At 41.3% G+C, this 18,912-nt stretch overlaps 1 protein-coding gene across 2 annotated transcripts in view; it reads left to right on the plus strand.

Moving 5' to 3' along the window:
• The window catches only part of opcml (opioid binding protein/cell adhesion molecule-like), a 404,442-nt gene that overhangs the window by 334,842 nt on the left and 50,688 nt on the right, over window positions 1-18,912 (plus strand). For both annotated transcript variants that reach the window (XM_034117360.1, XM_034117359.1), the window contains one exon: window positions 8,140-8,265. In XM_034117360.1, the coding sequence (XP_033973251.1) occupies window positions 8,140-8,265 (126 nt within the window). The remainder of the gene's footprint in view (window positions 1-8,139; window positions 8,266-18,912) is intronic.

Consider the following 18,912-nt stretch of genomic DNA (forward strand, 5'->3'; position numbering starts at 1 on the left):
GATATAGGGAGGCTAGACCTATACAATTGATTTATTATGGTTTATAATTTCATGTCAAGACAAAGAAAAAGAAGAAGATGGCTGAACTGCTCAGTGTCAATCCTGTGGAGATGGAAATGGAGGTTATAAATCTCCAAAATCATGTTCAACTTAAGTCTCTGCAAAACTCACAACATTTCTGGAGCCTTGTAGACCCAGAAAACTATAAGAACATCACCAAGCAGCACTGAAAATGTCTGCTTTATTTGGCTCTACATACCTTTGTGAAGCAGCTTTTTCTGACATGAATGTCATGAAATCTAAATACAGAACAAGACTGAGTAATGAACATTCAAATGACTATTAGAGTGAACCTAAGTGGGTACACTCCAGCATACAGCTCTATGGTGGACTCCATGCAGTGCCAGTCATCTCCCTAACTGTGAAAAAGAGTGAATGCCACTTATTTTACACATGTGCCATAAGATGCTTGTAAGGTGGTGATTAAGGTGATGTACTTACTATGTGGGCCATAATAATATGTGAGAAATTGTCTTTTTTTCTTGGACATTTATGTGAATTTAAAGGTCCCATGTCATGGCCATTTCTACTGATCATAATTCCATTGTTGAGGTATACTAAAATAGATGTATATTGTGCAATTTTCCAAACTCACATTGGTTTCTCATACAGCATCTCAGTAAAGTATGTGTATTCACCAGGTATTCACTCTCTGTCCTAAACGGCTTGTTGGAGCTCCTGCCCCCCCCCTCCCTGTGAGCCCAGTGTGCTCTGATTGGTCGGGACGTTGCGAGGCTCGCTGCTCAGTGAGCTGGCTTACTGGTGTGGTTTCCGGGTCGGCGATGCAGCGAGACAGCGCGAAACTCATCCTGAGCACACACAAACACTCACAGCCGAAGTAAAAACAATAAGTGTGGCTTGATATTGAGTAAGAAAAAGGTATATAAATGCTGTGAGAATGGGTCTGCGGAGAGCATTTCTCCGAGATCCCAACTCGTCTATTACCAACCAGGGAGCTCTATGCAAGTCAATAGCCGCGTTCACACCGGGCTACTTTTCCCCGTACTTTTCGCGTTTAGTTCCGTTAGTACCCCTTATGTCGCGTTCACACCAAAAAGAGTACTGAGTGCCGGGAACTTTTACCCCCATTTTTAGTGCCTGCTGAGAGATGGTACTTTCCTGGGGGAAAAAAGTGCCCCAGTTCTGATTGGCTGGGCGAATTGCAAACCACGCCCCGTAAAACTCTGAAATGTTTTGTAGAGCCGCCATTTTATTATCCTCGCATTAGCATTATTAGCATTAGCATTCGCCCAGCGCACAAACGCAGAGAGACTAACTTATGGCAACACAAAATAAAACATGGGAGCGGTGGAGATGAGGAGGTGTCGGCGTTCTGGCGATTTACTCGGAAGGCTTCAGTAGAAGCTGTTGGGAGTCCCAGCAGCTTCTACTGAAGCCAGTCCCCAACTCCGGGGACTTCCGGCCGGGGACTTCGGGTGGCAGTATACACCGTGAAGTGGTTTGCGGCCTGCCAGTAAACCCAAAGCAGAAGAAGACGAAGTGACGTCAGCGGCTCATTTGCGTAATCTTCCCTCAGGGAACTTATTCCGGTGTGAACGCGATCTGTACTAAGTGCCCTGGGGTAATAAGTGCCGGGGCACTGAGTGCCGGCACTAAGTACGGCAAAGTACTTGGTGTGAACGCGGCTATTGGGACTCCCTGTTAGTTGAAAATGTACGCTAAAGGTCCCCCCACTGCGTTTGATAGTGACGCCAAGGGATCCTGGTGTGTGAGGAGCTCCGCGGATTGGTCTATTTTGGTTCCCGGAAGAAACAAATGGAAAAAGAGAAATCTCCAACGAGGTGTTCTGGGGCAGCATAGACAGGTCTTTTCTGTGTTAGAGTTTTACTCGCTACAGGGTGTACTTTGAGGGTTTTTGACTCTGCAGACCGTTTACATGCATAAAAACCTTCATAACACACAAGGGGACGGGTAATAACCAGAAAAGCATGACATGGGACCTTTAAGATTTTTGATAAGCTTTGGGTATTGCAATTTCACACGTGTACAAAAGTAGCTTAATTCAACTGATGAGTGCTATGTGAATAAATGTAAGCGATGTGATGCAAGTAGCTCTTGGCCACTTTCATTTTTTCAAAGTAGCTCTCAGATGAAGAAAGGTTGGAGACCCCTGCTCTAGGGCAACCAGCAGGTTCAGGTTTATTTTCACAATAGATGATTTAATCTGAACATTCATGCTCTAATTTAGATTTAAAACCGTTACACATTAATTTTTTTCTTAATCAATCAATCGATCGAAGTTGATTTATATAGCCCAATAACACACATTTTACATTAATTATAACAACGTATGCCCCTTTTTCATCAAACCGGTTCCAGGGCCGGTTCCGAGCTAGAGCCTGATTTAGCTCTGGTTCTTCCTGTTTCCACCGCAGCAGAGCCGGCTCTAAGCACCGAAAACCGGTTCCTAGCTCACCCCACTCGGCTGCCCGGCAAGAACCCAGAACTAAGAACCAAGAACCAATACTTCACGCTTACGTCGGACGGGGGCAAGATCGCGAGTACGGCAAATACTAGTTGTAACAAGCAATAGCGCTGAGCAAAGTGACTAGAACGCAACCACACACTTGTTATTGATCATTGTGGAGAGCAGGCAGACGTTTTCCTGTTGTTTTGTAGCTATCGGATGGAATCAATACATGGGCTGCACAGGTTGTCATGACTATCACAAGTAGAATCATAATGAAAAATACGCCGGTAAAATGTGCCTGTAGAAAATGGCTTAACAATAGGATAGCAACAAATAGTCAAGATAGTCAGATTAGCTTTGGTTGCTATGCTAACATCACCCATTTTGTACAAGAGAAACTTTCATAACACCGTTGTGATGCCAAACAGTGTCAATTCATACTAAAACACATTCACTTATGGGGATGGGGGATATTTATCAGCTGCTTGTGTGACAGTCTGACAGTGAATACTTTCCAGCGGCCGCTGCCGTGGGTTAACGGTAGACTAAACTCTGCCGTGAGTCAGTAGACTAAACTCTGCCGTGAGTTAACGGGAGACTAAACTCTGCCGTGAATCAGTAGACTAAACTCTGCCGTGAGTTAACGGTAGACTAAACTCTGCCGTGAGTCAGTAGACTAAACTCTGCCGTGAGTTAACGGGAGACTAAACTCTGCCGTGAGTTAACAGTAGACTAAACTCTGCCGTGAGTTAACGGGAGACTAAACTCTGCCGTGAGTTAAGTGGAGAATAAACTCTGCCGTGAGTTAACGGGAGACTAAACTCTGCCGTGAGTTAACGGGAGAATAAACTCTGCCGTGAGTTAACGGGAGACTAAACTCTGCCGTGAGCAGCACCAGTCGGGCTCTGGGCGGTGGAAACACAAGTGGGGCTACAGAGAAGAACCAGTTAAGCACCAGAAAAGCACAAGAACGGATCTTGAACTGGAACCGGTTTGGTGGAAAAGGGGCATTAATGGTATCATTCTTGATTTTAGCCTCTGGTTTAAAAATTGCTACAATCTCAGTGTTGAAGCATGACAGGTACTTACTTAAGGGGGAAATATTGGCTATTAGCAGTTAAAATTGTGTTCAAGTACATTTTTCTAAAGATACATTTGTACCCTTTTACTTCCTAAGTTTGATAATTCTATGCTATGTTTTTACCTTACCTAAGTAAATTATTTGAATACCAGAATTATCACCAGCCTTCCCCTTTTGTCACAGGCAGGATGATGCTACCCAGCCTCCTGTCAAAACTTCTTGTTTTGAATTGCTCTGACTTTCTTAACACTTTTTCTTTATTCTCAAAAGTTGAAGCTAAAAGAATCTCCCACATACGTCACCATTGTATTGTCTGACTGGAGGATTGCCATTAAGGTATGATTCATATTCTAACAGACATGTCGAACTTCTGCCCTCTGTGTGAATGAAGCACACTGAAATAACTGAAACGTTGACGTCCAATTAAATGTATTATGTCAACAGATTTATGATAACTGTATTAGGTTAGTTGAAAGCAATAATATTATGTTTAAATAAAAAAATATTAGGTTCAACTTAATATAATGGCTTTCAACTAACCCAATACAGTTATGTGAATTTTCTTTGGCAAAACAATTAATTAAAGTCAATGTTTCACTTCTTTCTGTGTTTACCGGCACAATGACAGCAGACTGTAGATAAAATACTCACCCAGAGAAAGCATCCTTTTTCTCTTTGGGAAGCGCCTTGATTTCTATTTTCTAATTAATTGTTGGCTGCAGCACCTTGGCTGTGCCGACATGAAGAGTGACGTGTCCCCGGCCCCAGTCACATCCCCCAGCAGCCTCGGTGGCACGAGAGTTGTTTTTCTAATCACCTTGCCACTGGCATTATTAAGCTGGAGGACCGTCAGTCACCCGCCCCCCATGCACAGACGCCTGTTCATTCATCTTTGCCAGGGGTCAGTGTGTTTGAGGGGGGGGGGGGCTGCTTCGCCTCCAAACAGCAGGCCTCCTCGTCCCCTGTTCAGAGCCTCTTAGAGGAACCACGCGTTGCATTGTGCCCTCAAAGAATCATTACCACATTAGTTCTGTGCCACAAGTCTAATTGCTGTAAATGGAAGATAATTGTGGAAGTCTCTTCATAGCATTCTGCCATCAGGTTTGATTGATTCACAGCTATCCTTACAGGTCTTGGTTTACGGAACATTTTGGAAACTAGTCCCACTTTACAGTATTAGTACACCTACCAATATTAAGAAATCAAAAGGTGTTCCAATCTCCTGGTGGTGCAATCCAACATACAGTATCTGGAGGACTGTGGCAGATATACAGCATATGGACCTAATACCAACATTGTTGTAGAAATCCCCCGCTCATGCCTACAAAACAGCTGTTATCACCTTACACTACACCAGCTGATCATTCATCACATAACCACACACATCAGCAGCTCTCGTGTTGCAGTTGGTTGCCTTCTAGAGGCTTTTGAAACCTTTTGGGGGTTTTAATTTGAATATACACTGACTAGGTTCAACAGAATGTATTCGGAACAGATGTTGGTGAGAAAAGGAATGATGTTATGGTTTAAGGGACAAAAACCATGGACCAGACCACTTTTGAAGAACAGCATCAAAATGAATTGTGTTGTAAAACTCTTTACAGTCAAATATGTTTGGTCTAGATGTTCTGGAACAAGTAAAGCAAATGTTAACATTATTTATCTGTGAAGATCAGGGAAGAGATAAAAACAGACATGGATAATGAAAATATGTTTTCCTTTGGATGGGCCCCTCAGTGTGCTATTTTCGTATCCATTAATCAATTAATGTTTGTTTTTTTCAATTGCCTAATTATCAAAAAGGTTTCAAATGTTTTTTTCTTTTCTTTGAATATAGGTTTAACATCAGACTTAACCCTCCAATTGGTAGATGTGTCCGATGGATGAACATCATCTAAGGTTACCCATTCAATAGGTTTAACAAAATTGACCAAAAAAAAGCACTAAAAATTCAATGACAGTGGTGATCAACAATGCTTACTGTTTAGGATATCATAAGGCCTTGAGGTGATCAAATGTAAAACACAATATTTATGATTGATGAAAGTAGTAAATCGGTCAGATTTGACCCTAACACAACAGGAGGGTTAATATTAGTCCAAGTGAGATATTCTGCCCCGCAACAAAAGACACATTTTGATGTTAGACACAAATAAATACACGTGTGCTTGGTAAAATTCCACATCATTGGGAAATGCACCAATGACCTGGGTTTCTGTATTATGATTCCACACAGCACAGATAAAGTGGAGGCAGAGGAAGCCTCAGTCTGTCCTGAAAAGGAAGCTGGATGCCACATGTATGTTCTGCCAACTGTCAACCTTCTGTTAACTTGCATTGTAATTCACTTTTTCTATTGAGTATTCATGTAGAAAAGGGCAAAGGCTAAAGCAACACTTTGCAAATGGGTGTTACTTTTTCTTGTGAATACTTTGCTAAGACTAAGTGGTCTGCAGATAATGATAAATAGAAGGAATGGAAGAACACCACATTACATTTCTGCATCTTCAACAGTATCATTTTGTTTGTGCTGACTTCTAGTGTTTTACTTCCCACCTCACTGCAGTCGTGATGAATAGTGTACAAATGTGTGAGTACACTTCATCACCAAGTTGAGTGTGGTTACAGGTGCAAGATTTACATTAACCAAGTGCTACAAATGTCTGGTCCATCTTTCTATGAAACATTAATACATATTTTACGAAAGATGACTTAAAAATGTTGAATACAATGTAGTAAATGTACACATCCATAGTATATATCATAAAGATGTGTGCATCCAAAACACTGTTAAAACATTAATTTTAGATCAATTCTCCATTTGTTAACCATGGTTATTAAAGAGTGTTGCTGTGAATAGAGTTTAATTCTAAAATAATGTGTGTGACCCTGTTGAGCAGATTTATTTGTTGGGATGAAGGCAATGTATTCTAAATGGCTGTGGCTAAACTCAGCGCTGCACAGTTTAATTTTATGGACTGACTGTTGCGTGTAATTGTCCTCCTCATAATACATTTCATTTTTTCAGCAGTTCTGTTATCTTATCCACGGTGCATCCTTAATGTGTAATGTGTGGGGAGAAATGGAGCATCAGCTACAAGTAATTACCTAAAGAGGGACTCCATAGCTCATTTATTTCAACTAAAGGAGACATATAGTCATGATGCTGCAGCTATGGGCACTGAAAAAACTGAAACGTTGGCTTTAATTAAGTGTAAAATGTCAACAAATTTCACATAACCATATTAGGTTAGTTGAAAACAATAATATTAATATGACCCTAATATTTTTTTATTTAAAAATATTATTGCTTTCAACTAACCTATTACAGTTAGGTGAAATCTGCACAGAAAGCTGCACACACAGTGTCCTAAATAAACCAATTGAGCTTTAGCATTGCATGCTAATTCATGGTTAAACTCAAAGGTCAATGAGATGCAGCCCTGATCCGCTGACACAACATGCATTTATTCATCACATTTTATTTATATTTAAAATATATAAATCAAAGCATTTGTTATATCAATATTTAATATATTAGTTATTATATGTCTGTGTTGTTAAATTATGTTTTACATTATGTTATTAAATAATAGCACTCCTAATCATATTTAAGCTCAAGCTTTAACATCATTAATTTTCAAGGCTGTGAAGAACACTACGACACCTTTTAGTCCTGTGGGTAAACTGCTCTGACATAAAAAAGGTCCCATTGGTTTAAATAATTATGTATTCATAAAAAGGGAAAGTAACACTTAATGTACTTCTAATTTACTACCCTAGCAATATTGGTGTCTGTGCACCAAGCTGGCCTTGTGCATACAGAGTGAAGACCTCATTCTGCATCAAAATATGATTTAAAAAAACAAAACAATTCAAAGTAAATATCCAGTATTGTATAGTTGCCCTAAATAAATATAAATGTAATGACAATACGATTGCTGGTTGTGTCTACTGTAAAAATCTAAATAATTTAGATTTTATTTAAATACATAGCTAAAGTGTCTGGAGCAACAAGGAATAAGTTAATGTGGAATTATCTTCAATGAACTGCTGTCTTGTACGTTTCACTAAAGATCTTAAAATTCAAGACGCCATTAAATTACAGTAAAGAAGGAAAACATTGACCCTTGATTTCAGGCAATTACATTTACAACAGCACCACACACACACACACACACACACACACACACACACACACACACACACACACACACACACACACACACACACACACACACACACACACACACACACACACACACACACACACACACAGAGAGCTGTTCCAGTCAGGGAGATGAAATGATATCTTACTCTAAATCAGTGTGATGCTTGTCTAATGGGCAGTGTGGCAGGATACAGGATGAAGAAAATCAATCATGTATAACACCACAGCGAGCCGAGGACTGTCAAGTTTGTCAGCTAATTTCATGCTAATAGAGTCCCCAACCTGGGGTTATTTTTAACCTCATCACTGTTCTGATCACGCTGAATAGCAAGCCCTTTGCTCACGTGTCATTAATTAAGCAAAAAACATCAATCATGATTCTCTCTCTCCCCTCAGTACCCGCCAAGATCACCAACATATCGAAGGACGTCACGGTGAACGAAGGCAGCCCGGTCAGTCTGATGTGTCTGGGGGTGGGCCGGCCCGAGGCCAACGTCATCTGGAAGCATCACTCCCCAAGTGGTAAGACGCAAGGTTTTCTTTTCAAATGTATATTTATTCCTCAGTCTTAAAGTTGTCTTTTAAGTAAAAAATAGGTTTGGTTCATACAGGTTGAAAAATAAGATTAAGAGCAAAATCCAGATATTTCTGTTTGCAGAAACAGGAACAGGATTAATGGGAAATGAGTTTTCCACTAGAACTTTGTAGTAGGTGGGAAAGGAAATCTTATTTTTTCTGATGCTTGGAAAATCTGTGTTTTGGTGCATTTTTACGTTATCTATTTATAAATCCTTGGCTCAGCTGGGTTACTCTGCAATGTGTTTTTTTCATACATGTTCATCATTTTCTATTCAAACTGTGAAAGGTTAATTCAGGAATTTCACTGCAACAGCATTACCTCGGTGTTGAGGTGACTGAACTCCCCCTCCTACACACACGGCCTGATGTTGACATCACACACACCTCCACTGCTTGCTTCACATGAGTATTCGCCTACGTCCATATATATATATATATCAGCCATTTACCTCCAGCGGGTTATGAATGTGTAGCTTTTGTGTTAACATATCCACCAGAGGATTTATGATGGATAATGCCTGGCTCTAATCTATTGACTAAGGCTGTGTTTCCTTTTCAACTTGGTGGATTGGAGGGGTTGAAACTGCTCAACCTGTGGCCTGACAGGAACCAACTCCAATCCAGCATGATTTGTCTGGAGGCCCCGCTGCTTTAGTCTGTTCTGTCCCGGCCTGAAGGAGAGCCAAGAAGCTTTGTGTGTCTGTGTGTGTGTGCATGTGTGTGTGTGTTCTGTGTTCTAATTGTATCGGCTGCACGCCTCCCACTGAGCTTTCAGCGGTGTGAGTCATGCGCTGCCTCTCTGTAGGATCAGATGTTCAGCCTCCAACATGAATGCTCACAGCCCAGCTGTTCCTCTCCTCCTCTCCTCCTCTCCTCCTCTCCTCCTCTCCTCCTCTCCTCCTCTCCTCCTCTCCAGCCAGCAGAGTTTGGTTCCCACAGCCCAGTGGCTCTCCTGCACCTCAGCATCCACATCTCCAACTGTCTATTTATCGGTTACCCAGTTTTTACTTTGATTTTCCCACAAAACATTTTTCAAAGTGTGAATTGTAATCACATTCAAGGGTCAGCCTTAATGAATGATACACACCCACCAGCCAGATGGTGTCATTTGCTCTGACTGTGAACTTAGTTACCTCCCTCTGGGGGTCTGAGTGTGATGTTTTTGATAAACATAGAATTTGGCACTTGTTTACCACTTAAAAGCTAAAATGATCCCATTTAAAGGGCCCATGTCATGGCCATTTCCACTGATCATAATTCCATTGTTGAGGTCTACTAGAATAGATTTATATTGTGCAATTTTCCAAACTCACATTGGTTTCTCATACAGCATCTCTGTAAACTACGTGTATTCACTGAGTTTCACTCTCTGCCTTTAACGGCTCGTTGGAGCTCCAATAGCTCCAGCCCCCACCCTCCCTGTGAGCACAGTGTGCTCTGATTGGTCGGGACGTTGTGAATCGCGCTGAGCTCCGTGGAGGTGTTGTTTCCTTGTTTAGCATACATAGCGAAACACAGCCAAACTCATCCTGAGCACACACAAAGTCACAGCCGAAGTAAAAACAATAAGTGTGGCTTGATATTGAGTAAGAAAAAGGTTGATAAACTCTGAGAGAATGGGTCTGCAGAGAGAATTTCGCCGCGATCCCAACTGTCTGTTATCAGCCTGCAGCCAGGGAGGAGAAATCAGCAGAGCTGCCTGCACTGAGTGTGTGTGTGAGGAAGTCCGTGGATTGGTCAATTTGGAAGAATCAAATGGACAGTGACGTATCTCCAACGAGGCGTTTTGGGGAGGTATTGTCTGTGTTAGAGTTTTACTCGCTACAGGGTGTACTTTGAGAGTTTTGACTCTGCACACCGTTTACATGCATACAAACCTTCATAACACACAAGGGGACGGGTAATAAGCGGAAAAGCATGACATGGGACCTTTAATATTGTTATGTTTCACTCCAATATTAGCTACTGCAATTAATGTGTTGCTAAATGTGGATACAAGTTGCATTACGTAATGATCGGCTTTTACCGCTGATATCCTGTTCAGCAAAGCCACAAAGTAAGGACAGAGGGAAAGAAACTGAAGGGCAGCAGTATTAGAATGAAATTAGGGACATACATTTATATTTTTTAAATAGATAAAATAAATGGGTTCATTTGTTGTTGAGTTGTTTGAAATTGTTATAAAGCACCTTGGTTGAGGAGCATGACATATGAACACAGTGTGTGGGTTCCAATAAAGGCAATAATGTAAAAACAGTGTGTGTGTGTGTGTGGGAGATGTTTGGGCAGCCAAAGACATTCTCACTGGCAGTCACAATCTTAAATATTCTTCCTGCAGAGTGTCATTTTCCTGAATTGTTCCTCAGTGTTTGCTTTTCATGTTTGTCACCAGCGATAGTAGACTACTCCTTCAGAGGATAGTTGTTGTGTCTGTTTGTACAACACTGAAGAGAGCAGTGTTCTTCCTGAGTTAAAAACACCTCATTGCTAGAAGGCTCCAATCAGGTGTCAGGAACAGGGGCGTTTCCTGGACCTGGAAACATTAGGGGCGTAGCCCACAGTGGCGGCGCCAGATATGTTCTTTTGGGGGTGCTGCAGGGTAGCTTGACGTTTCATAGAGGGTGGTCAAACATTTATGGTTTCCCATTAAGGTACCGGGCGCTACAGTGGAATGTTCTACTGCAACACTCCCCACACGCACACACACAGTGTACCCGCGACTGTTACAATGAAGGCTCGATAATCAGCTCACAGCATATAGGTGTAAGCAGGGGTAAAGGGCTATTTCTATATGTGGGGGGTGGACCTCACATCCTTTAGGAAATATATGAAACAGAACTGTAAACATTATTTTCTTTTTCTTTATGGATATTTTACAAATCACTCCCCTTTTAAACTGTATTCTTGTTTTACTGTCATATAGTATTTCATAACTGTTTTTCATTTATTCTCTTATTTTTTTTATAACTATAATGATCATATGAAGGTGTGCCTTGGAAATAATCTTTTACATAATAATTGCATTCACTGAACACGGGAATTACAATCCTGCCGTCCTCTAGTGTCATGATGAGGTTCAGGTAAAGCACGGTTATTATACTCAGGGTGCACATCACTTTTTTAGTGAGTTACTCAGATGAGTACCAGGAGACAGCGTTTGGTACTCACCCTCCTCAGTGTCTCCTTCACTGTCCTCTATTTACACTTCTTGCTAGATGATGAAGATGATGAAGATGCACCTCCCTGTCTCTTTGTAAGCCTCCAATTTGCTTTCTCCAAAACTTGTTGCCAAAACTGTGAAGTCCTTGCATTTCCTGAGGCCAAGTTGAAGGATCAAATACTAAGAAATGATCACATGACTTGAAGTCATATCTGATTTCAGAGGTGGGAAGTAACAAAGTACACTTATTCAAGTACTGTACTTAAGTACAATTTTGAGATATTTGTACTTTACTTGACTTTGTTCTTCTACTCCACTACAGTTTAGAGGTAAATGGTGTACTTCTACACCACTACATGTATTTAATACCTTTAGTTACTTTACAGATGTGGATGAATGATGTGAAATATAATCAAGTGTTAAATCAGACTTTAGTTCCACCTGGAGTAAATTCACAAGCTACCCTGCAGTATACAAAGTCATTCAAACTAGCTGCACCTTTACCAGCTTTGAGAACACTTTCATGATCAATCATTATAAAACATATCATATATATTATTCTGAAATGGACCAATCTGCACAATCACTACTTTTACTGTCGCTACTTTCACTATATTTTGATGATAATACTTTTCTACTTTTACTTGAGTAACATTTTGAATGCAGGACTTTTACTGTAACAGAGTATTCCTACACAAGATCTGAGTACTTTTTCCACCTCTGTCTGATTTCAAACTCTTCCATTAACACCCTGAGTACGTTTGCAACTGTGTGTTTTACTCCACTTTGTTGTAAATAAAACTGGAGCAGCTTGACCACAGATCGATTAAAAGTCTCACAGTAAGGAACGTTGTGGTCAGCTGATTTTGCGCAGTTCTCCAGTGTGTGCGCGGGGCACTGAATGTGCACAGGGGAGTCTGCAGCGAGTTGGCAGAGTTTTGGCATAATTCTGTTGTTCATACCGACGTTAACCCTGCCTGTGCACACGGTGAACAACTCTGTCGTCCAGTGATCTAAGCCTCTGCCTCCTGTAAAGCTTCACAGGTCCGTCGGTTATGTCCTGCGCGACTCGGCCAGCACCCAGTACAATCAGTCATAGAAAGTCAGAAGATTTTTAGCAGGGAGCGAAACGGCAACGTAGCTGCTTAATGTCTTTGTTTTTTTTTACATGTCTAGTAGTTTACTCCATTGAGTGTTGACAAGAAACACGTGTAGACGTTTTGTTTTGATGTTTTGAGGTACGCAAAGGTGCGTAGTGACACAAGTGACGTTATGCAATTCAGATTATTGCCGCGCATGCGTACCTGCGTACCAGTTATGTGCACCCCTGATTATATTATTGAGGGAGAATTGTCCGGGGCTACAGAAAAAACATTTGGGGCTAAAGCCACGAATGCCCAGGCCAGGCGACGCCACTGGTCAGGAACATGAGCACATGCACTGCAGCAGCTCAGAGAGAGGCCTCAGCTTTCACTGTGAAAGTGACAAGTTACATGGGGAAATTGGCTCCATTTAAGAAATATGGACATTCTGAAACAATGTTGCACTGCCTAATTACAGCCTGGAGTTTGTTAACAAAATCAAAACTGAGTTGTTTTCCGATTTCCCCCCCCCCCACCACCATTGAATCTTGTTTCCCCCGCACACATTAGGTGAGGCCCTGAAGCCGCCACAGTTTATTTATGCCAATAAATCCTGCAGTACAGATGGTGACACGAGTAAAGGTTGTGCGGGGGAGGGGCAGCCGATAAATGTGTAGCTCTTTGGAAGCTAACTTAAAGTCAATTTAAGCTTCACCTTTATTTTTTACACTGCAAGACTCAGTCCTCATTTCAGCTCAGTGGGGAGTACATACATTATTCAGCAGTGTCCACTGAATCTCTGGCTGCTGGCCACTAAAAGGATTAGAAGATATATGGTTGAGGGAAAACTGTTTATTTAGGCGACAATGCTTTATGGATCCCTTCGACCCATTTAGACTCATTAAAGTGGAGAGGTTGTGAATGTAATCGCTCTCACATGTCAGTTTGTGTCTCTGCTTTTCAAATAGCTGTGGAAGATGGATTGGATGTGTGCTGTCCTTTGGAATCGCTGAGCGTTATTGTTATTTCATATCTGTTACTGTATAAACCATATGGTCACAAAACAAACACTGACGTAACTCCAGTTGTATTTTCATGTTCCAGGAACACATGCCCTTCTTTCACTCATGATCTCTGTTGGATACTGTACCAGCACATTTGTATAGAGAAACATATAATAGCAGAAGGATGCTTTTGTATCTGTGCCCGAGCTCAGTGATGGCGATGATGTTGTTATGTCAACCACCCTGCTCCAAACTGAAATACATTGGATAGATTACCATGACACTTGGTACATACAACTTTGTGAGAACTTTGTGTTTAAATAGTCCAAATGTATATTTGTCTACACTATACTACTAGGAATTAAATCTCACTCCCATCGCCTCAGTTGTTTTGTGTTGTATGCTAATGTTAATCTAACAACTTACACTAAATTGGTAAATTAGCATAGTAAACATTATACCTGATAAACAGGTATAAACAAACTAAGTATTGTGATTGTGAGCATTTACAAGTGCAGAATATACCATTTTATGTCAAAGCAACACTGTGTCACCTTTACTATCAAAAGAGCCAATTTGCGCTATTTTCGAACAAATACAATTTGTCTGGATCCGCAACACATATTTGATACCACAGCTTATTTCGTTTTTAAAGTTTTTATATAGTTATACTACATGTGCAAAAACTATAATGTATTGCTTTTATGAAACTACACCACAATAAAGGGAATTGTTGACTTGTTACCTGTTAAGATAAAGAAAATCACCAAACTCTTACGAAAACACCAAGTCATTTTCTTCGTTTTGTTTCTGCCGTGTGCTTGTTCTAGAAATGTCTTTCAATTCAATTTTAATTGTGTCCTTATGTCTTGCCATATTTCAAGCAAGAAGGTGAGCCAGCATCTTTGGCAGTAAAAGCAAATAAGTCTGTCCATGGGGAGTTCAACTCTACACTCTGACCTGTCCTCCATTGAATGCCTCGCATTCAAATGCAAACCCCCTTTCCCCATGACTATTCTTCTCATCTACCGGCCACCCAAACCAAACCCAGCCTTCATCTCAGAGATAAATGAACTTCTCTCTTCAGTCTGTACCACGTCTGCAAATACTGTCATACTCGGGGATTTGAACATCCATGTTGACACCCCCTCCCGCCAACCTGCAGCTGACTTCTTACAACTACTGGATGTTCTCAACCTCAAACAGCATGTTGATGTCCCCACACACACCAGGGGGCACACGCTTGACCTGGTCATCACTGACTCTGCCCCCATCACAAATCTGTTGGTGTACGATCTGGGAGTGTCGGATCACAAGGTTGTTTCAATGGAGTTCAAATTGTCTCACCACATCAAGCCCAAACGTCAAATCCATTTCAGAAATCTGAAACACATCGACACAGACATCATGACTTTGGACCTGCAGCAAATCCCCCCCCCTGCAAACTTCACTACAGTCAGTGAATCAGTGGAATACTACAACAAAACCCTGAGTACTGTCCTGGATCTCCATGCCCCACTGAAAACACGAACAGTCAGCTTCTCCCGCTCAGCCCCCTGGTTCACTTCAGAGCTACGTAGCATGAAGGCAGCTGGGCGTGTACTCGAGCGACGTCTCGCACGATCTGGACTCACTGTTCACAGATTAGCCTATCAGGATCATCAAAAAACCTACTCAAAGTCACTCAAAAAAGCACGGTCACAGTTCTACTCCGACATCAACAGTAAAAATTCTGGAAATTCCAAGCAGCTTTTCTCCACTATTGATCATCTCCTCAAGCCACAAACTCCCTCACACATCGACACTACAGAAGAGCAGTGAAATAACTTCGTTACTTTCTTCAGGACAAAAGTTGCCACTATTCGCTCTCTTCTCTCCACCCCTTGCGCTGTGTCTGTCCCTCAGGGACGTGCACAGACATTTGGAGGGGCTATTGTTCTAAACTGGAAAAAGGGCCTCCCCCCCGAAAAGAAATATAAGACGATTATTACATTAACTAATTTGAACAGTAATTAAAGGTGGGGTAGGTAAGTTTGAGAAACCGGCTCGAGATACACTTTTTGTTATATTCCATGGAATGCTCTTAACATCCCGATAGCAATGAATATCTTAAGTGCTTTGACAAAAAAAAAAAAAAAAAATTCATCTGTGGAAGCCGTAATACTGTAAAAAGCACGACCAATCATTTTAGCCGGCCCGGCTAAAGTAACTGGATGGCCTACCTGCCTGTCAGCCTTCCATCTGTGCACAAACTTATCTCGTGCCCTCATTGGTCATGTGCGCGTTCGTGTGTGTTGGAGGAGGGGCTCTGTAAGGAAGTGGCAGATTTGTTCCGGTTGTGTATTTTCAAATTCTAGCGCACTCGAGCTGGTTTCTCCAAAATTACCTACCCCACCTTTAATAAAACTACTTCTACTACTAACATTCGGTGACTTGATTTTTAAAATGAAAACCAGGGACACTTTTTATTTTGCGGTCCATATCTCATTAAAATGTCTAATGTTAGTAACTATTAAAGAAAAAATGGGGACAATTCAATGTAGTTTGACCTTTGTAACTGCTGTGCAGACATACTGATAAAATAGGGCTTCTATAATTACCTTAAATAAACTCACTAATTAATTAAACCAGTTCAATACGCATTATTCAAATTCTTATCATTCTTTATGAGCGCAGTAACGGTAAGGTATCTAATTACTTATTTATTTAGTATTCCATAACTTAATAACAGAGATGGTCAAATTAAAGTAGAGACAAGGCAGAAATCCTACAATGAAGCGGGACAGTGAAGTGTTCTCCTGAGAGAGGGCGATCAAGAAAAGAGAGCGAGCGGCGCGTTGAGGGAGTTTACCATGGATGTTTAATAGGAGTTTCCGGAGCAGATGAAAAGACACAGAAATACAGAAGCACAATAACAAGTATATGTAGGTGTTTTTTTGTAAATAACCGACGGTGTCAAGAGGAAGTAAAGTCCCTGCCATGAGAAAACTCAAAATCCATTTTCCAAAATCCGACACTAGAGGTGGTCTTAACGCACCGGCACCAATACAGTGGCCTATAATAAATATTATATATATAATACGTAACATGTGTAATCACACACTTAGCGATATAGAACATAAATAATAAAAACGTAGGCCTACCTGGTTTAAAACACTTTTGTGGTCATACTGTGGAATGAGTTCACACTGAAACGAGTTCTTCATTCAACATTTCGCGGGCAATTACATGTAAGAAGAAGAAAAAGAAGAAGTAAAATAAGTAGTAGAAGAAGAATGAAGCTGGTGTGTTTCCCGCAGCGAGACACTACAATACTAATTGTGGCTTATCATGTTGATTCGACCACAACAGAAAGAAAAAAAAAACCTCTCTCTCTCTCCTGAGGGGCAGGTCAGCCAAAAAGGGAAAACGGGCTGTTGCCCGGGCAACAATAGCCCGTATCTGTGCACGTCCCTGCTGTCCCTACTTTCAACCCACAGCCTGGGACTTTCCAACCGCTCTGCTGCTTCACGGAGATCTCTCAGCAAGAGGTTGAGGACATCATCTGCAAGATGAAACCCTCCACCTGCACACTAGACCCTCTACCCACAGCCCTTGTCAAATCGAACATCTCGGCTATAAGTCCCATGATCACCGACGTCATCAACAGCTTCCTCAAGGCTCGTCATGTTCCATTGGCTCTTAAAACTGCCGTCATCAGACCCCTTCTCAAAAAACCCACCTTAGACCCAGATGTCCTCGCCAACTACAGGCCCATCTCAAACCTCCCATTTCTAGTCAAGGTGCTGGAAAAAGTAGTTGCCGCCCAGCTTCAGGACCATCTCCAACTAAACAGCCTCTATGAGAAATTCCAGTCCGGTTTCCGTTCCGCCCACAACACTGAAACAGCTCTGGTCAGGGTCACAAACGACCTGCTGATGGCGGCTGACACTGGTTCCCCATCTCTCCTCATCCTCCTGGATCAGACTGCAGCATTTGACACTGTCGACCATAACATCCTCCTTCAGCGCATCAAATACACCATCGGACTCTCTGACTCCGCCCTGAGCTGGTTCCAGTCCTACCTGTCTGAAAGAACAGAGTACGTCTCCTTGGGAGGTGCGAGGTCCCAACACACCCTGCCTTCGATTACACTTTTGTTTCTTTTGTTTGTTTTTATAATGCCTCCTGTAGCACCTTGGGATTGCTTTTAGCAATGAAAGGTGCTTTACAAATACAATGTATTATTATTATTATTACATGTTCCTATGAGACTTATTTATTTGGGATTTATCCATGGTTAGCTAACAGAGGCTGAGATATGATGTCTGCAGGCATAACGTGACCGTGTGGCGCATATTTGAGTTGTCGTAGGACTAATAATATTTTTGGGTTATTTCATTGTCACAGTATCAACTTAAACTCAAACACAAGAAGTGTTGCCTTTCAAAGACTGTCCACTGTGAAAATAAATAAATAATAATAATAATAATAACCGTATTTCCATGTTATTGTTACGCGCTCCCCCCATCTTTTTGTTCTTTTTGGCCAGTCCTCCAGACTTGTCCCATTTGAGTTAGTGTGCTTTAAAACATTTTTGAATGAAATCATGTTGTTTTTGTAAATTTGATCGGCTTGGCGTTTTAAATCTATGTTGCGGGTCACAATGTAAGGCACAAATGTTGTTTATAATGCTGTTGTCATAACAGTTATGTATTGACAAAGCAGGGAGCCAATAGGCATAAGATGCATACGGCACTGACTTTTTTAACATTTTAATTTTAGATTTTGACCACTGACAAATAAATCCAAATGCCAATCATGCAAATGGTAGGCAGTGTTGAGCCGGATTGAGAAAACCACAGCAGCACAGACCAATGTTGTCAATTTGTGATTCGTCTCCTGATGAGACATTCAGAGTGTTATACAGCTGAAATGTATGGAACACATTGGCTGTGATGTTTCCTTCCAATAAAAACAATTTGTGCATTGCCTGCTGACAATGGTGAATCACTTATTTATTAGAGTAGAAAAAAAATGGTGTGCAGGAGAAATGATCCTTGGAAAAATCACAAAACGATTGTAACATCACACTGTGCCACCCACATTGGAGAAAAACAAATGTATTCTGCCTTTAAAAAAGGAAGACTTGTTGGATGGCAAGTTCTTATATGCAAGTATATGTAGTCTGTTTCAAGCATACAGCTTCAATGTCCTAGCACCATTACAAGCGTGTAAACATTGAATAAAAGTATTGGAGCTGGCAGCACGGTTTAAGGAGAAAATAGTCTAACTCTGCTCATGGTTTACCTGCACAGGTGTCCAACACAATGACAAGCCCAATCACAGGGAAGTAAAGCAAGAT

This window comes from Trematomus bernacchii, unplaced genomic scaffold (genome assembly GCF_902827165.1).
Source record: "Trematomus bernacchii unplaced genomic scaffold, fTreBer1.1, whole genome shotgun sequence".
Classification (NCBI taxonomy): Eukaryota; Metazoa; Chordata; class Actinopteri; order Perciformes; family Nototheniidae; genus Trematomus; species Trematomus bernacchii.